At 43.8% G+C, this 18,726-nt stretch overlaps 1 protein-coding gene across 2 annotated transcripts in view; it reads left to right on the top strand.

Annotated features, from left to right (window-relative positions):
* The first annotated feature begins 6,894 nt into the window (after positions 1-6,894).
* The window catches only part of esd (esterase D/formylglutathione hydrolase), a 125,607-nt gene continuing 113,775 nt past the window's right edge, over positions 6,895-18,726 (top strand). Inside the window, exon 1 of one of the 2 annotated variants that reach the window (XM_063051303.1) lies at positions 6,895-6,991. In XM_063051303.1, the coding sequence (XP_062907373.1) occupies positions 6,928-6,991 (64 nt within the window). In that variant the 5' untranslated portion in view covers positions 6,895-6,927. Of the gene's footprint in view, positions 6,996-18,726 lie in introns of both variants that reach the window. The other variant, XM_063051304.1, reaches the window with a different exon arrangement.

The raw sequence follows: 18,726 nt of genomic DNA, 5'->3' as shown, positions 1-18,726 counted from the left end.
CTGTTTTCCTATTTTTGCCACCAAAGTGGATAACTTCACATTTATCCACATTAAATTGCATCTGCCATGAGTTTGCCCACTCACCCAACCTATCCAAGTCACCCTGCATCCTCTTAGCATCCTCCTCACTGCTAACACTGCCACCCAGCTTCGTGTCATCCGCAAACTTGGAGATGCTGCATTTAATTCCCTCATCCAAGTCATTAATATATATTGTAAACAACTGGGGTCCCAGCACTGAGCCTTGCGGTACCCCACTAGTCACCGCCTGCCATTCTGAAAAGGTCCCATTTATTCCCACTCTTTGCTTCCTGTCTGCTAACCAATTCTCCACCCACACCAATACCTTACCCCCAATACCGTGTGCTTTAAGTTTGCACACTAATCTCCTGTGTGGGACCTTGTCAAAAGCCTTTTGAAAATCCAAATATACCACATCCACTGGTTCTCCCCTATCCACTCTACTAGTTACATCCTCAAAAAATTCTATGAGATTCGTCAGACATGATTTTCCTTTCACAAATCCATGCTGACTTTGTCCGATGATTTCACCGCTTTCCAAATGTGCTGTTATCACATCTTTGATAACTGACTCCAGCAGTTTCCCCACCACCGACGTTAGGCCAACTGGTCTATAATTCCCCGGTTTCTCTCTCCCTCCTTTTTTAAAAAGTGGGGTTACATTAGCCACCCTCCAATTCTCAGGAACTAGTCCAGAATCTAACGAGTTTTGAAAAATTATCACTAATGCATCCACTATTTCTTGGGCTACTTCCTTAAGCATTCTGGGATGCAGACCATCTGGCCCTAGGGATTTATCTGTCTTTAATCCCTTCAATTTACCCAACACCACTTCCCTACTAACATGTATTTTGCTCAGTTCCTCCATCTCACTGGACCCTCTGTCCCCTATTATTACTGGAAGATTATTTATGTCCTCCTTAGTGAAGACAGAACCAAAGTAATTATTCAATTGGTCCGCCATGTCCTTGCTCCCCATAATCAATTCACCTGTTTCTGTCTGTAGGGGACCTACATTTGTCTTTACCAGTTTTTTCCTTTTTACATATCTATAAAAGCTTTTACAGTCAGTTTTTATGTTCCCTGCCAGTTTTCTCTCATAATATTTTTTCCCCTTCTTAATTAAGCCCTTTGTCCTCCTCTGCTGAACTCTGAATTTCTCCCAGTCCTCAGGTGAGCCACTTTCTCTGGCTAATTTGTATGCTTCTTCTTTGGAATTGATACTATCCCTAATTTCTCTTGTCAGCCACGGGTGCACTACCTTCCTTGATTTATTCTTTTGCCAAACTGGGATGAACAATTGTTGTAGTTCATCCATGCAATCCTTAAATGCTTGCCATTGAATATCCACTGTCAATCCTTTAAGTGTCATTTGCCAGTCTATCTTAGCTAATTCACGTCTCACACCTTCAAAGTTACCCCTCTTTAAGTTCAGGGGGAGGGAAAGATGTGCTTAGTGGTGGGATCCTGTTGGAGTTAGTGGAAGTTACGGAGAATTATATGTTGGACTCGGAGGCGGGTGGGGTGGTAGGTGAGGACAAGGGGAACCCTATTCCTAGTAGGGTGGCGGGAGGATGGGGTGAGAGCAGGTGTGTGTGAAATGGGAGAGATGCATTTGAGAGCAGAGTTGATGGTGGAGGAAGGGAAGCCCCTTTCTTTAAAAAAGGAGGACATCTCCTTCGTCCTGGAATGAAAAGCCTCATCCTGAGAGCAGATGTGGCGGAGACGGAGAAATTGCAAGAAGGGGATGACATTTTTGCAAGAGACAGGGTGAGAAGAGGAATAGTCTAGATAGCTGTGAAAGTCTGTAGGCTTATAGCAGACATCAGTAGATAACCTGTATCCAGAGATAGAGACAGAAAGATCTAGAAAGGGGAGGGAGATGTTGGAAATGGACCAGGTAAACTTGAGGGTAGGGTGAAAGTTGGAGGCAAAGTTAATGAAGTCAACGAGCTCAGCATGCGGGCAGGAAGCAGGGCCAATGTCGATGTAGTGAAGGAAAAGTGGGGGCGGATACCAGAATAGGTTTGGAACATGAATTGATCCACAAAGCCAACAAAAAGGCAGGCATAGCTGGGACCCATACGGGTGCCCATGGCTACACCTTTAGTTTGGAGGAAGTGGGAGGAGCTAAAGGAGAAATTATTAAGAGTTAGTACTAATTCCGCTAGACGGAGCAGAGGAGTGGTAGAGGGGAACTGGTTAGGTCTAGAATGGAAAAAAAAGCGGAGAGCTTTGAGACCTTCCTGATGGGGGATGGAAGTATATAGCGACTGGACATCCATGGTGAAAATAAAGCAGTGGGGGCCAGGGAACTTAAAATCATCGAAAAATTTCAAAGCGTGAGAAGTGTCACGAAAATAGGTAGGAAGGGATTGAGCAAGTGTGGGGGGGGATAAAACAGTGTCGAGGTATGCAGAAATGAGTTCGGTGGGGCAGGAGCAAGCTGAGACAATGGGTCTACCTGAACAGGCAGGTTTGTGGACCTTGGGTAGGAGGTAGAAACGGGAAGTGTGGGGTGTGGGAACTATAAGGTTGGTGGCAGTGGATGGGAGATCCCCTGAGCGGATAAAGCTGGTGATAGTGTGGGAGACAATGGCCTGGTGCTCCTTAGTGGGATCATGATCGAGGGGTAAATAACATCAACTGTACCTCTTCGTAGAGATGCTGCCTGGCCTGCTGCATTCACCAGCAACTTTTATGTGTGTTGCTTGAAATTCCAGCATCTGCAGATTTCCTCGTGATCACATTTGCCTTCCTCACCACTGACTCAACCTGCAAATTACCCTTTAGGACATCCTGAACTTCCAAATCCAATTGCACCTCAGATTTTTTAATTTTCTCTCCATTTAGAAAACAGTCAATACTTTTACTTCTTCTACCAAAGTGTGTAACCGTAAAATTCCCGACACTACATTCCATCAGCCATTTCTTTACCTATTCTACTAATTTGTCTGTCCTTCTGTAGTCACTCTACTTCCTAAAAACTACTTGCCCCCTCCACCTATCTTTGTATAGTCTGCAAACTTTGCCACAAGGCTATTAATTCTGTCATCAAAGTTATTATTCTATAAGTCATGAAAGGAAACGTCCCTGTGGAACACTAGTCACAGGCAGCCAACCAGAAAAAAACCCCTTTATTCCCACTCTTTGCTTCCTGCCAATCAATCCATGCTAGTACCTTTCCTGTAATACCACAGGCTTTTACTTGTTAAGTAGCCTCGTGTGGCACCTTGTCTTCTTAAAATCCAAGTACACAACATCAACTGATTCTCCTTTGTCTATCCTGCTTGTTATTTCTTCAATGAATTCCAACAGATAAGATTTTCCTTTGAGGAAACCATGCTGTCTATGGCCTTTTTTATGATGAACCTCCAAGTCCCCACATCCTTAATAATCGACTCCAACATCTTCTCAACCAACTCGCTGACCTATAATTTATTTTCTTCTGACTCACTCCCTTCTTGAAGAGTGGAGTGATATTTGCAATTTTCCGTTCCTCCTGAACCATGCCAGAATCAATTGATTCTTGAAAGATCATTACCAAGGCCTCCACAATCTCTTCAGCCACCTATTTCAGAACCCTGGGTGTACAGAATCTCATCCATGTGACTTATCTACCTTCAGACCTTTCAGCTTTCCAAGCAACTGCTCCCTAGTAATGGCGACTTCACTCACTTCTGTCCCTGACACTTGAACTTCCAGCATACTGCTGTAACTTCCACAGTGAAGACTGATGCAAAATTATTCAGTTCATCTGTCATTTCCTTGTCCATTATCACCTCTTCATCATAATTTTCCAGCAGTTCTATGTACACTCTTGTCTCTCTTTATGTATCTGAAGAAACTTTTATCCTCTTTAATATTATTGGCTAGATTATCTTTGCTTTCCATCTTTTCCTTGAATGCTTGCTTCTGTTGGTTCTTAAAATGCTTCCCAATCCTCTAACTTCCCAGATTTTTGCTCTGTTATATGTCCACTCTTTGGCTTTTATGTTAGTTTTGATTTCTCTTGTCAGCCACGGATGTGTCATCTTGACTTTAGAACTCTTCTTCCTCTTTGGGATGTATATATCCTATGCCTTCTAAATTGCTCCCAGAAATTCCAGCCACTGCTGCCCTGCTGTCCTTGCCAGTGTTCCTTTCCAATCAATTCTGGCTAGCCCCTCTCTCTCGTGCCTCGGTAATTTCCTTTACTCCACTGTAATACTGATCCTTCTCAAATTGCAGGATGAATTCTATCATATTGTGACTACTAGTCCTCTAAGTTTTCCTTTACCTTAAGCTCTCTAATCAATTCCCATTCATTGCACAACATCCAATCCAGGATAGCTGATCCCCTAGTAGCCTCAGCCATGAGCTGCTCGAAAAAGCCATTTCATAAGCACTCTAGAAATTCCCCCTCCTGGGATCTAGCACCAAACCAATTTTCCTAATATTAAGTATCTGGGGTTTCTGTCCTCAGAAGCTTTCAAACCATCCTGGTATACTTGAGAAACCCCTTTTCACTGGGCATTTCTAAGGATGTGTCTCATTAGCCCCGCTAATAGCCACTGGACTCAGTGGCGACAAAAACCATCTTCTCAGACTCTGTACTTCTAAGGTCAATATGACTTCGGTCCCATCAAACCACCCTAGAGGTTGGGATGTCTTGCCCACTCAAACCCTGATCCAAGCAAATACTGTGTAAATACTGCCCACTTGCAATTGCATCAGCAAGAAATAACAGATTGTATACTGCTCATAATTTTAAATATATTACAAATGTTAGTTTTAATGAACAATTAGTAGGAAAAGAAAAAGGAAAAAAAAGGCTCATTATAATTAACACAGTCCAAATGCGCACACAAGTTGGAGCTCATCTTGAAGCTGTCTTTAACTCATGCACTGACCCACACCATGAATGCACACCACAAATGTCGCTCAAAATTCATCTTGAACAAACGGGCTCCCTCATGGGAGTATTGCTCCTTTCTCCTTAAAGCTATTCATCTGCACAAAGCACCTTGTACAACAGGGACAGCATCCTCAACCACCATCGCTCCAGTCTTCTCCCAGATCCTGCCAAAAAGACCTCAACCCACAGCAGTGTATGTCACAAAAACCTCTCCGCCCAGTATTCTCTAGAACCTCCACCCAATTCCGCCATCCTAACTGGATGACTTTACATTCTTAAGCATGAACATTACAACCCCTTATCTTTAGTTCAAACCCAAACATGCTGAAACCTACAGTATAGCAGTAATAATCTTAATCAGGGCATTACACTTATTTCCAGCAAGGTGCTCAAACAGAGGTGCCTTCTCAGTTAATATGTGTCTTGCATTAAAAATACACCATTCAATTGAACTATTTTTCTGCACTCCATACATTAAACCATATAACTGAACAAATTTAATCGTATTCAATCACTTGTTACCTTATGGTTAAAGAGCAGGAAACCTCATGTACTTTCAGTTCAAATGGATTGCATGAAGAGTCTTCCACCAATTCCCCTCTTGAATGTCTATTTGTGTTGAGTAAAGGCCCATTACAGCAGCCTCAATATTGAGGTTGTAATTACACTCAATCAACTCTGTTGGACAAAACACATCAGTACAAGACTCCCAACACCATTCCAATGTCCAGGAGAGAAAAAGACTCAAAGATATATTCACAGTTCCCCTCACATTCCTGGGAAGCTTGGGCCAATGGCCACAGAAGGCAAGGGAGCATTCGTGATGGTGCAGAGGATGTTCAAGGCCACACAGAAGCCAGTGTGACTGGCAGGACGAATGGACACCCTCACTATTACATATTTCCTGCCCCACCTGTAGTCTCTCAGTCACCTCGGGACCCAGGCAATCAGGTTGCAACTCTTGATCCCTGAGTTTGGTGCCCACCTGAGAGTATGGGAGGTGTAAAGGGATGGAGTGAGGACAGTGTTCAAGTATGGGTGGGGGGGGGGGTCAAAGTGAGATTGTCGGAGCCAAGATGGAAAGTACAGGAGGTAGGTAGATGTGTGTGTGTGTGTGTGTGTGTGTGTGTGTGTGTGTGTGTGTGTTTGTGTGTTTGTGGGAGCTGGGACAGTCATAGAGACAGACATCCCACCTGTATGGAAGTTCTGGGTGTCTCCCCCATATTGATAGCGGCTCCCTGATGCCCGCAAATTCTATACAATATCCCGTTAATCGATATGAATGACAGAGAGAGAGAGAACGCGCGCGCGAGAGTGAGAAGGAAAAAAAACAAAAAGAGAAAATTAGAATCCTGATTGGTTTCTTTTTGTGCTAAGTAGACCTATCAGTTTTCTCTGTGGGCAGATTTTACAGTCGTCCGCTCTCTCTCTTTCATTGTCTATTAGCTGTGTCACAAAACACTTGTGAATCTGATGTCTTGCAAAATTAACAAATTCATTGACACAGACTGCTATGAGGTTGAGACCTCCAGCAAAATGCTCAAATCTACCAAGCAAGCCACATCACAGTACAAGGAAAGTTTGCAAAAGAAATAGAAAAGCTATTAGCATTAAGACTGCCAACAAAATACTCAACAAGGAATATGTGTGAAAATAGTTTCAATATGTGACCAAATAAATTGTTGTGTTCTTTCATAATCAAAAATACACCCTTGGAGGTCGACGGGGGGTGGGTGGGAGATATGGGGTTGCGGGGGTGCGGGGTGGTGGTGCTACCTCCCTGAAATGAGTTTTTGCAGGGTGGGATGTCTGCGTCTGTGCCAAAACCATTTAAACTACCTACTCCCATCAACCTGCACCGGGACCAAAGCCCTCCATTCTATGTACCTATACAAACTTCTTTTCACCATTGAAATCAAACTCACACGCAGCCAGGGCCTGGGGCAGAATTTGACGTTAGTCAGCGAGTCCCGCCCACCTGGAGGACACACCTCCCCTCAAGTCCGCTTATGCTTCTGTTTCTTCGAGAGACTGTTGCCGCGGTCCGGAGTGTTCGTGTTTATCTGCCTTTCGGTAGGTTAGTTGAATCCCCCTGTAGTTTGTGTTACAGCGACTGAGCCTTGTCCGGGATCGGCTCTGCGGCCTGAAGACCAAGGCTCGAGTGCATAGAACAGCGCTCGGCCTGGTGCCTGGGCCTCAGATAGCAAGCCGGACAGGCCAGGCCTGGGAGTGACTTTCTAAGGGTTTGGCGGGGTGAGAGAATTGATCGGAGGGAGGGGGCCAGCAGTCCCGAGTGTTGGAGGGAAGTGTGACAGCTAAACACGATAAAGAAATCTTCCTCTTCCTCCTCGCGTCTCTGTACCCTCTCTCTCTCCTCCCTCTGCACCCTCTGTCATCAAGCCTGGAAGCAAGAGATAAGCTTTATAAGGCTCTGGTCAGACCACATTTGGAGTTTTGGGCTGGTGAAAAGATGTGGAGGAGATTTACAAGAATGATCTTGGGCATGAAAACGTTAACGCATGAGGACTATTTGATAGCTCTAGGCATTTACTCACTGGAGTTTAGAAGAATGAGGGGAGAATCTTACTGAATTTAGAAGAATGAGGGAAGAAGTCAACTGAATATAGAAGGGCATAGACAGTGCAGAGGTATTTACAATAATGGGAGAGTCAAGACCAGAGGGCACAGAATAGAACAACATCCCTTTAAAACAGATATGGGTATTTTCTTTAGCCAGAGGGTGGTGAATCAATGGAATTCATTGTCACAGATGGTTGTGGAATCCAAGTCATTGGGTATATTTAAAGCGGAGGCTGATAGTTCTTGATTAGTAAAGGTGTCAAAGTGAAAAGTGAGAAGGCAGGAGAATGTGAGAGGAAAAATAAACCAGCCATGATGAAATGGCACAGCATACTTGATGGACCAAATGGCCAACATCTGTCTGATGCTTTGATCCAAGGTTATTTCAGGTCAAGAAAGAGGCACAAAACTTGTTGCTTCATGGTCGTTTTGTTAAGCGCGACTAGAGCAAAGAAGACATTTGGAAATGTAGAGCAACGAAAGTCTAGTATCTAAGAACCTAAAATAGGGAAGACTAAAGAAGCCCCATCGATAAGAAATGTTACATCCAAATTCATTGATAAGAGTTAACCAATCAGATAGCCCCTATTTAAATGCTATGATACTAAGGGAAGCTTCCAGAATCATGCAAAGGACTGTAACCACGAGGGGACACACTGAACAATTGCGTAAACATACTGTGACCCCCAGGAAACATACTAACAGTTACATGTATACAGGTAGTTATATAAAATACCAGCAGGCATAGAAGTCTTATGTCTTGCAGTCTTAATTGGACAGCACAAGTAACAGCTGAGGAAAAACAGAACTAACCTAACCCTGTTAGTAAACAGGTGTACCATGTACAGAGAATAGTCAAATTCCCCTCGGCATCCCATGGTGCCAAGGGGAGATGCTGTACTCACTAAATTGTAGGTCTGGTGGCATCTGGTGAAGGCTGACCCACAGACATAGTATGTACATGGGAACAGGGAAGTATCTTTCCTGAGAGAAGAAACTAGGTATTATCATGGATGTATAGGAAGTGAAAATCTGAAATTGGGAGCGGCATAGAACATGGAATAGTACAGCACATCACAGGCCCTTCGGCCCACAATGTTGTGCCGACCCTCAAACCCTGCCTCCTATATAACCCCCCACTTTAAATTCCTCCATATACCTGTCTAGTAGTCTCTTAAACTTCACTAGTGTACCTGCCTCCATCACTGACTCAGGCAGTGCATTCCATGCACCAACCACTCTCTCAGTAAAAAACCTTCCTCTAATATCCCCCTTGAACTTCCCACCCATTACCTTAAAGCCATGTCCTCTTGTATTGAGCAGTGGTGCCCTGGGGAAGAGGTGCTGGCTATCCACTCTATCTATTCCTCTTATTATCTTGTACACCTCTATCATGTCTCCTCTCATCCTCCTTCTCTCCAAAGAGTAAAGCCCTAGCTCTCTTAATCTCTGATCATAATGCATACTGTCTAAACCAGGCAGCATCCTGGTAAATCTCCTCTGTACCCTTTCCAATGCTTCCACATCCTTCCTATAGTGAGGCGACCAGAACTGGCCACAGTACTCCAAGTGTGGCCTAACCAGGGTTTTATAGAGCTGCATCATTACATCGCGACTCTTAAACTCTATCCCTCGACTCATGAAAGCTAACACCCCATAAGCTTTCTTTAACTACCCTATCTACCTGTGAGGCAACTTTCAGGGATCTGTGGGCTTGTTAGACTTGATCAGTGGCAGCACCTTTTCAGAGACCAATCGTTTTCAGAGTGGAAGTAAATATGATACTTTTGAGCAACATACATCAAAGTTGCTGGTGAACGCAGCAGGCCAAGCAGCATCTGTAGGAAGAGGTGCAGTCGACGTTTCAGGCCGAGACCCTTCGTCAGGACTAACTGAAGGAAGAGTGAGTAAGGGATTTGAAAGTTGGAGGGGTCCCACCACTAAGCACATCTTTCCCTCCCCCCCTCCGCATTCCGCAGGGATCGCTCCCTACACAACTCCCTTGTCCATTCGTCCCCCCCATCCCTTCCCACTGATCTCCCTCCTGGCACTTATCCGTGTAAGTGGAACAAGTGCTACACATGCCCTTACACTTCCTCCCTTACCACCATTCAGGGCCCCAAACAGTCCTTCCAGGTGAGGCAACACTTCACCTGTGAGTCAGCTGGGGTGATATACTGCGTCTGGTGCTCCCGATGTGGCCTTTTATATATCGGCGAGACCCGACGCAGACTGGGAGACCGCTTTGCTGAACATCTACGCTCTGTCCGCCAGAGAAAGCAGGATCTCCCGGTGGCCACACATTTTAATTCCACATCCCATTCCCATTCTGACATGTCTATCCACGGCCTCCTCTACTGTAAAGATGAAGCCACATTCAGGTTGGAGGAACAACACCTTATATTCCATCTGGGTAGCCTCCAACCTGATGGCATGAACATCAACTTCTCTAGCTTCCGCTAAGGCCCCACCTCCCCCTCGTACCCCATCTGTTACTCATTTTTATGCACACATTCTTTCTCTCACTCTCCTTTTTCTCACTCTGTCCCTCTGAATATACCTCCTGCCCATCCTCTGGGTCACCCCCCCCCGTCTTTCTTCCCGGACCTCCTGTCCCATGATCCTCTCGTATCCCCTTTTGCCTATCACCTGTCCAGCTCTCAGCTCTATCCCTCCCCCTCCTGTCTTCTCCTATCATTTTGGATCTCCCCCTCCCCCTCCAACTTTCAAATCCCTTACTCACTCTTCCTTCAGTTAGTCCTGACGAAGGGTCTCGGCCTGAAACGTCGACTGCACCTCTTCCTACAGATGCTGCTTGGCCTGCTGCGTTCACCAGCAACTTTGATGTATGTTGCTTGAATTTCCAGCATCTGCAGAATTCCTGTTGTTTATGATACTTTTGAGGTTTGGAATTGAGAACCAATGTGGAAATGAGGGACAGGGTGACAAGCAGGACTCTTTACTGGGGAGTCTGAGTACGTTCATTCTACTTTATTTGAATCCTTTGTATAGAAGAATGTAGAAACTAGGTTACACTGCATTTTGCACCATAAACCAATGTTGCATTTCACAGTCATATTAAATTAGTTTCTTTGTAATTGGTCAAAAAAGATTTGTGTGGATTAATTGAAATGTGCACTAACAGGACTGGGTTGCTCGGGCAGCTCTGCAGTCAGTTCAACTCAGCTCCATCTGGATGTCCTTAAATAAATAGTCCCGCAGCCAGTAATAGTAAGGATATAGACACTGCTGTATAAAAGAAATTCTGTAGGTTAATTAAGCCATTTTGCAGCCTACATTTTTGGCCAACTTGCTGCCTTTGCTATTAGCAAATGTTTGCGATTCTCTCATTGTACTCACTGGGTATGATCCTGAGGTTAGTGGTGTAGTGAGGGTGAGAGGTTTGATTATGCTGACTTGATCTACACTCCCTGAAATTATTAGAAAGAGAGATGATTGCATTGAAATGCATGACTTTTTTGCAAGGCTTAATTGGGTAAATTCATTGTTGTGGTTTCCCATGACTGCGGTTTGTAGAACCAGGGTGCTGACTCTGGTTGATTGACTCTGACTCAGGGATCAATCCATTCAGGACTGAGTTGAGATAAAGTTTCTTAGCATGACAGAGTAAATTTTTATCCAGCAGTGAATCCCCAGTTGCTAAGTGTGGATCGAGTTTGGGTCTGAGTGGCATCTAGTGTGAGATAGTGGTGCTGAGGATGATAGTCGATCATGCCCTTTTTGAACATAAGCATGTCTGAGAGGCTCAGAATCAGGCTTATTTTCAATTACATAGTTGTGACATCTGTTTTACAGCAGTAGTACAGTGCAATACATAAAAAGTGTACATAAAGTTCAAATAAGAAATATAAAAAATAAGTAGTGTGCAAAGAGAGCAAGATAGTGAAGTAGTATTCATAGGTTCGTGGATGGTTCAGAAAGCTGATGGTGGCAGGGAGAAAAGATCTTTCTAATATATTGAGTGTGTTTTTTTTTGCGGCAGTACAGTACAATATATAAAATTACAACAGTATTGTGCAAAACGTCTTAGGCACCCTAGCTATACATGTATATATGTGCCTAAGCCCTGTATATCTGAAAAAAAACTTTTGTTATCCTCTTTTATATTATGGCTAGTTTACCTTCATGTTTTATCAAGTTTGGACTCTTTTAGTTGCCCTCTGGTTTTTAAAAGCTTCCCAATCTTAAGTTCTCACTAATGTTGGCTATATTACATGCCCTCTCTTTAGCTTTTGTGCTGTCTTTGACTTACTTTGTCAGCCATGGTTGCTTCATCCTTCCTTTAGAATACTTCTTCATCTTTGGGATGTATCTATCCTGCGCCGCGAATTGTCCCCAGAAGACCAGCCATTGCTGCTCTGCTAGTGTCCCCTTCCAATCAACTTTGGCCAGCTCCTCTCTCATGCCTCTGTAATATTGGTTTTAGTTTCTCCCTCTGAAACTGCAGGGTGTATTCTGTCACTTTATGATCGCTGTCTCCTAAGGGTTCCTGTTATTGCACAACACCCAATCCAGAATAACCACAAACTGCTCTAAAATGACACTAAATTCTCAGCGCACTAGCTCTGTACAAAGAAAGAGGGAAGAAAAGAATGTACTAGAAACTTAGAACTTATGCCTGTGCTTGCCCAGGCCTGTTCTCAATGAAACCTGTTGAGCCAAAGCCTCCCATTCTAACACTGGCCCACTCACACACTGACCACTACGCTTACACCTCCCATCTTTTTTATTGGCTCAAATAAAACTCACTCCCAATAAGACTTGTTCTTTTCAAATGCTCTCACCCTACAATGGTGTCTCTCTTTCACTCGCTACTTCAAATTATGACTTTTCTATAAGACATAGGAGCAGAATTAGGCCATTTGACCCATTGAGTCTGCTCTGCCATTCAATCATGGCTGATCCTTTTTTCCCCTCCTCAGCCCCACTCCCCGGCCTTCTCCCCATAACCTTTGGTGCCATGTCTGTGGTAATAAATTTCACAAATTCACCACCTTCTGGCTAAAGAAATTTCTCCGCATCTCTGTTTTAAATGGACGTCCCTCTATCCTGAGGCTGTATCCTCTTGCTCTAGATTTCCCCACCACGGGAAACATCCTTTGTGCATCTACTTTGTCTGGACCATTTAACATTCGAAAGGTCTCATTGAGATCTCCCATTATCCTCCTAAATTCCAGCGAGTACAGACAGAGCTATCAAACGTTCTCCAGATGATAACCCTGTCATTCATGGAATCATCCTAGTGAACTTCCTCTGAACTCTCTCCAATGCCAGCACATCTTTTTCAGCGGTCCCAAACCACCAGGCCGCAAAGCATGTGCTACCAGGCCACGAGGAAACCTTTCCTCATTCTCTGTCACGCCCACTGTTGAGCCATTACGCATGCAAGGTCATTACCTGCACGTCATCCATGTCAGCGTGGGAAGGAGATCAACTCCTCGAGCTTGCAAATGACGGCGGGCTGAAAAGTATGTTTGACATAACATCTCTGCCGGCATTCTGGATCAAAGTCAAAGCTAAATATCCTGAGATAGTCATGAAAGCACTGAAAACATTGCTTCCATTTCCAACATATCTCTGCAATGAATGCAACGAAAACTAAATTGCGGAATATATTGGATATAAGGAACTCCCTTCCAGTATCGCTGTCTCCCATCGCCCCTCGATGGGACCATGTTGTTGCAGGGAACAAATATTCAGCCCAGGGCTCCCACTGATTCAGCGATATTGGTGTGTTGCAATGATTTTATATGTTCATACGGGGAAAATATGTGCTATGTGTTTAATATCCAAATGTTACTTAAAATATTATGATGCTGTTGACTTATAAGTGACTTATATAACCATATAACAATTACAGCACGGAAACAGGCCATCTCTGCCCTTCTAGTCTGTGCCGAACACTACTCTCACCTAGTCCCACCAACCTGCACTCAGCCCAAAACCCTCCATTCCTTTCCTGTCCGTATACCTATCCAATTTTTCTTTAAATGATAATATCGAACCTGCCTCTACCATTTCTATTGGAAGTTCATTCAACACTTACTTCAAGATCCCCTGTCCTCCCCTGATAATTGACTTATCACTATATTGATGCGAGGAAAATATGCACTGTGTGTTTAATAGTAAATTCGTTAGATAAACCCTTTTAGAAACAAAATTGAGTGTATTAGCCACTTAGCACCGATATTCCGGTCGTGATTAACACCCCCCCCTGAACACAATCACCAAAAACGATTTGTGAAGAAAAAAATCGGCACGTACAGGCATGCGCACTGGTGCCCGCGCAAGGCTTCATGGTCATTGTAGTCTTTCTCGGGGTAAACACAACGTATTTGACTGCTATTCTTGTCCGTTGGCAACCCTTCCTTCCCCCCCCCCCCGGGTCAGCTGGTCTGCAAGAATATTGAAAAAATTTGGGGACCCCTGTTTTAGATGAAGATCCCAAAACTGTTCACAGTACTCAAGGTGAGGCCTTGCCAGTGCCTTATAAAGCATCACACCCCTGCTCTTGTATTCTCGACCTCTTGAAATGAATGCTAACATTTCATTTGCCTTCCTCAGCACGGATTCTATCTGCAAGTTAACCTTTAGGGTGTTCTGCACAAGGACATCCAAGTCCCTTTGCATCTCAGATTTTTGGATTTTCTCCTGACTTAGGAAATAGTCTGCACATTTATTTCTACTACCAAAGTGCATGACCATGCATTTTCCAGCATTGTATTTCATTTGCCACTTGCTTGCCCATTCTCCGAATCTGTCTTAAGTCCTTCAGCAGCCTACCTGTTTCCTTGACACTACCTGGCCCTCCACCAATCTTCATTTCAACTGCAAACTTGGCCACAAAGCCATCATCTAAATTATTGATATACAGCATAAAAAGAAGCCCCTGCAGAGCAGCACTCGTCACTGGCAGCCAACCAGACAAGGATCCTTTTAAACCCACTCGCTGTCTCCTATCAATCAGCCAATACTCTAACCGTGCCAGTAACTTTCCAAAAATAACATGGGCTCTTAACTTGGTAACCATTTTCAAATGGTTCTGGCCTGCACCGATGTCTCTCTCACTCACTGCTTCAAATTATGACATATATCTAATGCACCAAATTAATGAAGCATCCTGCTTTCTGAAGGAGTTACCTTTTGAATATGGCCTCAATGGAGGGAGTTGGCTGAGGTGACAACAGTATGTACTATTTTTTTCTTTTCCTGTACATTAGGTCTCAATACTGGACAGTGATATAACGAGACAGAACATTCTTCACGGTATATCTATAGAAATTTGCTTGGGGCTTTGGTGATCTACCACATCTCCTCTATCTTCCAATGAAATATAGCCACTGCTGTGTTTTCTTTGTAAATGCATCAATATGTTGGGCCCAGGATATTCTTCAGAAAGGTTGACATCCAGGAAATTGAACTGAATGAGCACTAAAATATAGAAAACCTACAGCACAATACAGGCCCTTTGGCCCACAAAGCTGTGCCGAACTTGTCCGTACCTTAGAACTACCTAGGTTTTACCCATAGCCCTCTATTTTTCTAAGCTCCATGTAGCCATCCAGGAGTCTCTTAAAAGACCTGATCGTTTCCGCCTCCACCATCACCACCGGTAGCCCATTCAAGGCACTCACCACTCTCTGCGTTTAAAAAAAACTTACCCCTGACATCTCCTCCGTACCTACTTCCAAGCACCTTAAAACTGTGCCCTCTCGTGTTAGCCATTTCAGCCCTGAGGAAATCCCTCTGACTATCCACACGATCAATGCCTCTCATTATCTTGTACACCTCTATCAGCTCACCTCTCATCCTCCGTCGCTCCAGGGAGAAAAGGCCGAGTTCACTCAACCTATTCTCATAAGGTATGCTCCTCAATCCAGGCAACATCCTTGTAAATCTCCTCTGCACCCTTTCTATGGTTCTCATGTCCTTCCTGTAGTGAGGCGACCAGAATTGAGCACAGTACTCCAAGTGGGGTCTGACCAGGGTCCTATATAGCTGCAACATTACCTCTCGGCTCTTAAACTCAATCCCACGATTGATGAAGGCCAATGCACCATATGCCTTCTTACCCACAGAATCAACCTGCATAGAAGCTTTGAGTGTCCTATGAACTCTGATCCTCCACACTGCCGAGAGTCTTAACATTAATGTTATATTCTGCCATCATATTTGACCTACCAAAATGAACCACCTCACACACTTATCTGGGTTGAACTCCATCTGCCACTTCTCAGCTCAGTTTTGCATCCTATCAATGTCCTGTTATTACCTCTGACAGCCCTCCACTCTATCCACAACACACCCAACCTTTGTGTTATCAGCAAATTTACTAACCCATCCCTCCACTTCTTCATCCAGGTCATTTATAAAAATCACAAAGAGTAGGGGTCCCAGAACAGATCGCTGAGGCACACCACTAGTCACTGGCCTCCATGCAGAATATGACCCGTCTACAACCACTCTTTGCCTTCTGTGGGCAAGCCAGTTCTGGATCCACAAAGCAATGTCCCCTTGGATCCCATGCCTCCTTACTTTCTCAATAAGCCTTGTGTTATGTACCCCTAGGGTTCCTTTTTGCTGTGGACTGTCACTTTAAGGCACAAGAGAGAACTGAGACTAACTTTTGGATTTCTGCTGAGAGAGACAGGAGCGGAGTCTGCCTTTCAGCTCGTGTTATGGTTTCTCTGCAGCGTGTCTACTTTTTACAAGGACAGTTACAGACACACAGAAACACATGCTCAGAGTCAAGATGGATTCGATCAATGAAAGACCAGTGAGTGAGGTCCTGGTTTAAACTTTCAGTAGCCCAAAAGGGGTGAGTTGAGATCGATCTTGAATATTGATAAATGACTGTCACAAGTTTTCTGCAACTAGGACTAATTTGTAGGAAGAGAAGAGAGAGAGCAACGAGCAGCTCGTAGGTTGCCACAGTGACCAAGGGCGGCGTTATTTGATGGACAGCTGGTGCTCAGCATGCTGAGATAAATACAAGGTCAGCTGGTAGATGCACAGACACACGTTGTTTTGGACACTGGATCAGCTTTATTGTGCCCACAGAAAGGTGGGTTTTTGGAGGATCGATCAGTGGCTCTCGCAGTGTGTAAAAGGGCTGACTGGTGGGAAGTTATCAGTGTACCAACCCTTGCCTGGGTTGATAACTTAACCACAGAAGACGGTCTCCTTTTTGGGGTCACATTTGGTGACTTTAAAGGAAGAGAAGAGGGGAGAGGAAGGTTTGAAACAGAAGAAACCTAGTGACAAAGAGGTCACTGTTTGGACTCTCTCTCTAAGTAGCCCGTGAGAGCGAGTTTGAGTTCCATTCGACTACGAAAGTATGATTGTCACATAGTTAATCCACAGGAGTGGGACCTCTGGTGAGGGGAAAACCTTTGTGAATACCACTTGTGTATTTACCCTTTGGGTGTGGTAGTTCACTGAAGAAAGGCACCCCTGTGGCAAATCACTGTTGGAGTTATTTCATATGTCGTGGAACTGGATAAGTGGCTATCACGTTGTGTGTTTGGGGTAACCTTGAGGAATCTACCAGTGTGTTGACCCTTGCCTGGGTGGTGCTTCCCTTGAAGAGGGTCCCTTTAGTGATAAGATACTGTTGGTGATAATCCATACGTGGATTCTGTTGGAGTATCCTGTGGCCACCACTTTGAGATGCCCATAGCTGAATTCGGGTGTGGTACCACTTGTGTTGAAAGGATATTCGTTGCAAACCACTGTCGGTGATATTTCATGTGTGGAATGGAACAACTTTGGAGATAAAACCTACTACTATTGTTATCTTGTATTGTTGTCATGGAATCTGTGGAATATCGACGTAATTGCCTTCTCACAACAATTGCTTTTGGATTGCAAATATCTCTCATTACAAATATCTCTACCTGTTCATCTGAACTGAACTTTTCATACTTATCATTCTAAGACTATATCCCTTTCCACCTAAGCTTGAAGAAGTTTGGGTTTTATATTTACACACCTGTATATGCATAAGTTCTGCGAACCTGTTTGACTTATCTGATTATATATTACTGTTTTGCGTAGTTACTAATAAAACTAGCTTATGATAACAGCAATACCAGACTCCAGCTGCAAACGTAAATTTGCTGGATCAAATAATGACAGCACAAAATGATCATTACTTATCTTTTCATCCGTTTATTTCTCCGAGCTCAGCTGGCGAGTGAACTTGGACCCGACATCAGAGAGAGAAACGTTCTCATCTCTCCGGCGGTTCAACAAGTTCACTGCCTGATGTCAGAATTGTTAGAAGTTATAAGGCCACCGATACAAAAGAACAATAATTTTGATAACCATTCCAGCCAAGTCAATGGACTATTGATACAAAAGAACAATCAGTTTGATAGACACTCCAGCCACCTTAATTAAAGAAAGGAATGTCGTACCTGATTTGTTGGAGCCACTATTTAATTACAAAGATAAGAACATCCATCAAATTTATAATGTCTTGTCTAATTTCCATCAGGTACTGCCGGTGTGAAAGGCCAGAAGACATCTTATGTGGATCTGGGTGAACTTTAAACCCAATCTTGTTCCAGAGAAAGCAGCTGTGAGACATTATTCAAACACACTGCAGTCACAGACATAGTCAGTATTGTTTATGGAAATCTGAGAATTCCCTTCAACTATCACAGCTGTTTCCCATTTCTGCTGGTTCTTTAACCCGTTACGGGGTACATAACACTTGCATGGGGTACCTTATCTAATGCCTTGCTGAAATCCATATACATTACTTCTACTGCTCTACCTTCAATAACATGTTTAGTCACTTCCTCAAAAAATTAAATCAGGCTCGTAAGGCACGAGCATGACAAAGCCATGCTGACTATTCCTAATCATATTATGCCTCTCCAAAAGTTTATAAATCCTGCCTCTCACGATCTTCTCCATAAGGTTGTTCTGGTATTAACCTTAAAAGTGCCCTGAGGAGATCTTTGATTTAAAAGTCCTAGCGCAAGAGCAGTGCGGAATGTGGTTTGGCAGGGAATGCCATTGGAAAAGTATTTTGGCGATAATGACTGTAATTCTCTTGAGTTTTAAAGTAGTTATGGAAAGAGATAAATATGTTCGAGAAGTTAAGGTCATGGATTGGGGAATGGCCAATTTTAATATTTAGGGCTTGTATACTGAGATTATATGAGTGAAGCTGACAAAAGGGTGACCACGTTAACGGG

The sequence above is a fragment of the Mobula hypostoma genome, chromosome 6 (assembly GCF_963921235.1).
Source record: "Mobula hypostoma chromosome 6, sMobHyp1.1, whole genome shotgun sequence".
Taxonomy (NCBI): domain Eukaryota; kingdom Metazoa; phylum Chordata; class Chondrichthyes; order Myliobatiformes; family Myliobatidae; genus Mobula; species Mobula hypostoma.
This window is presented reverse-complemented; position numbering and strand designations above follow the sequence as displayed.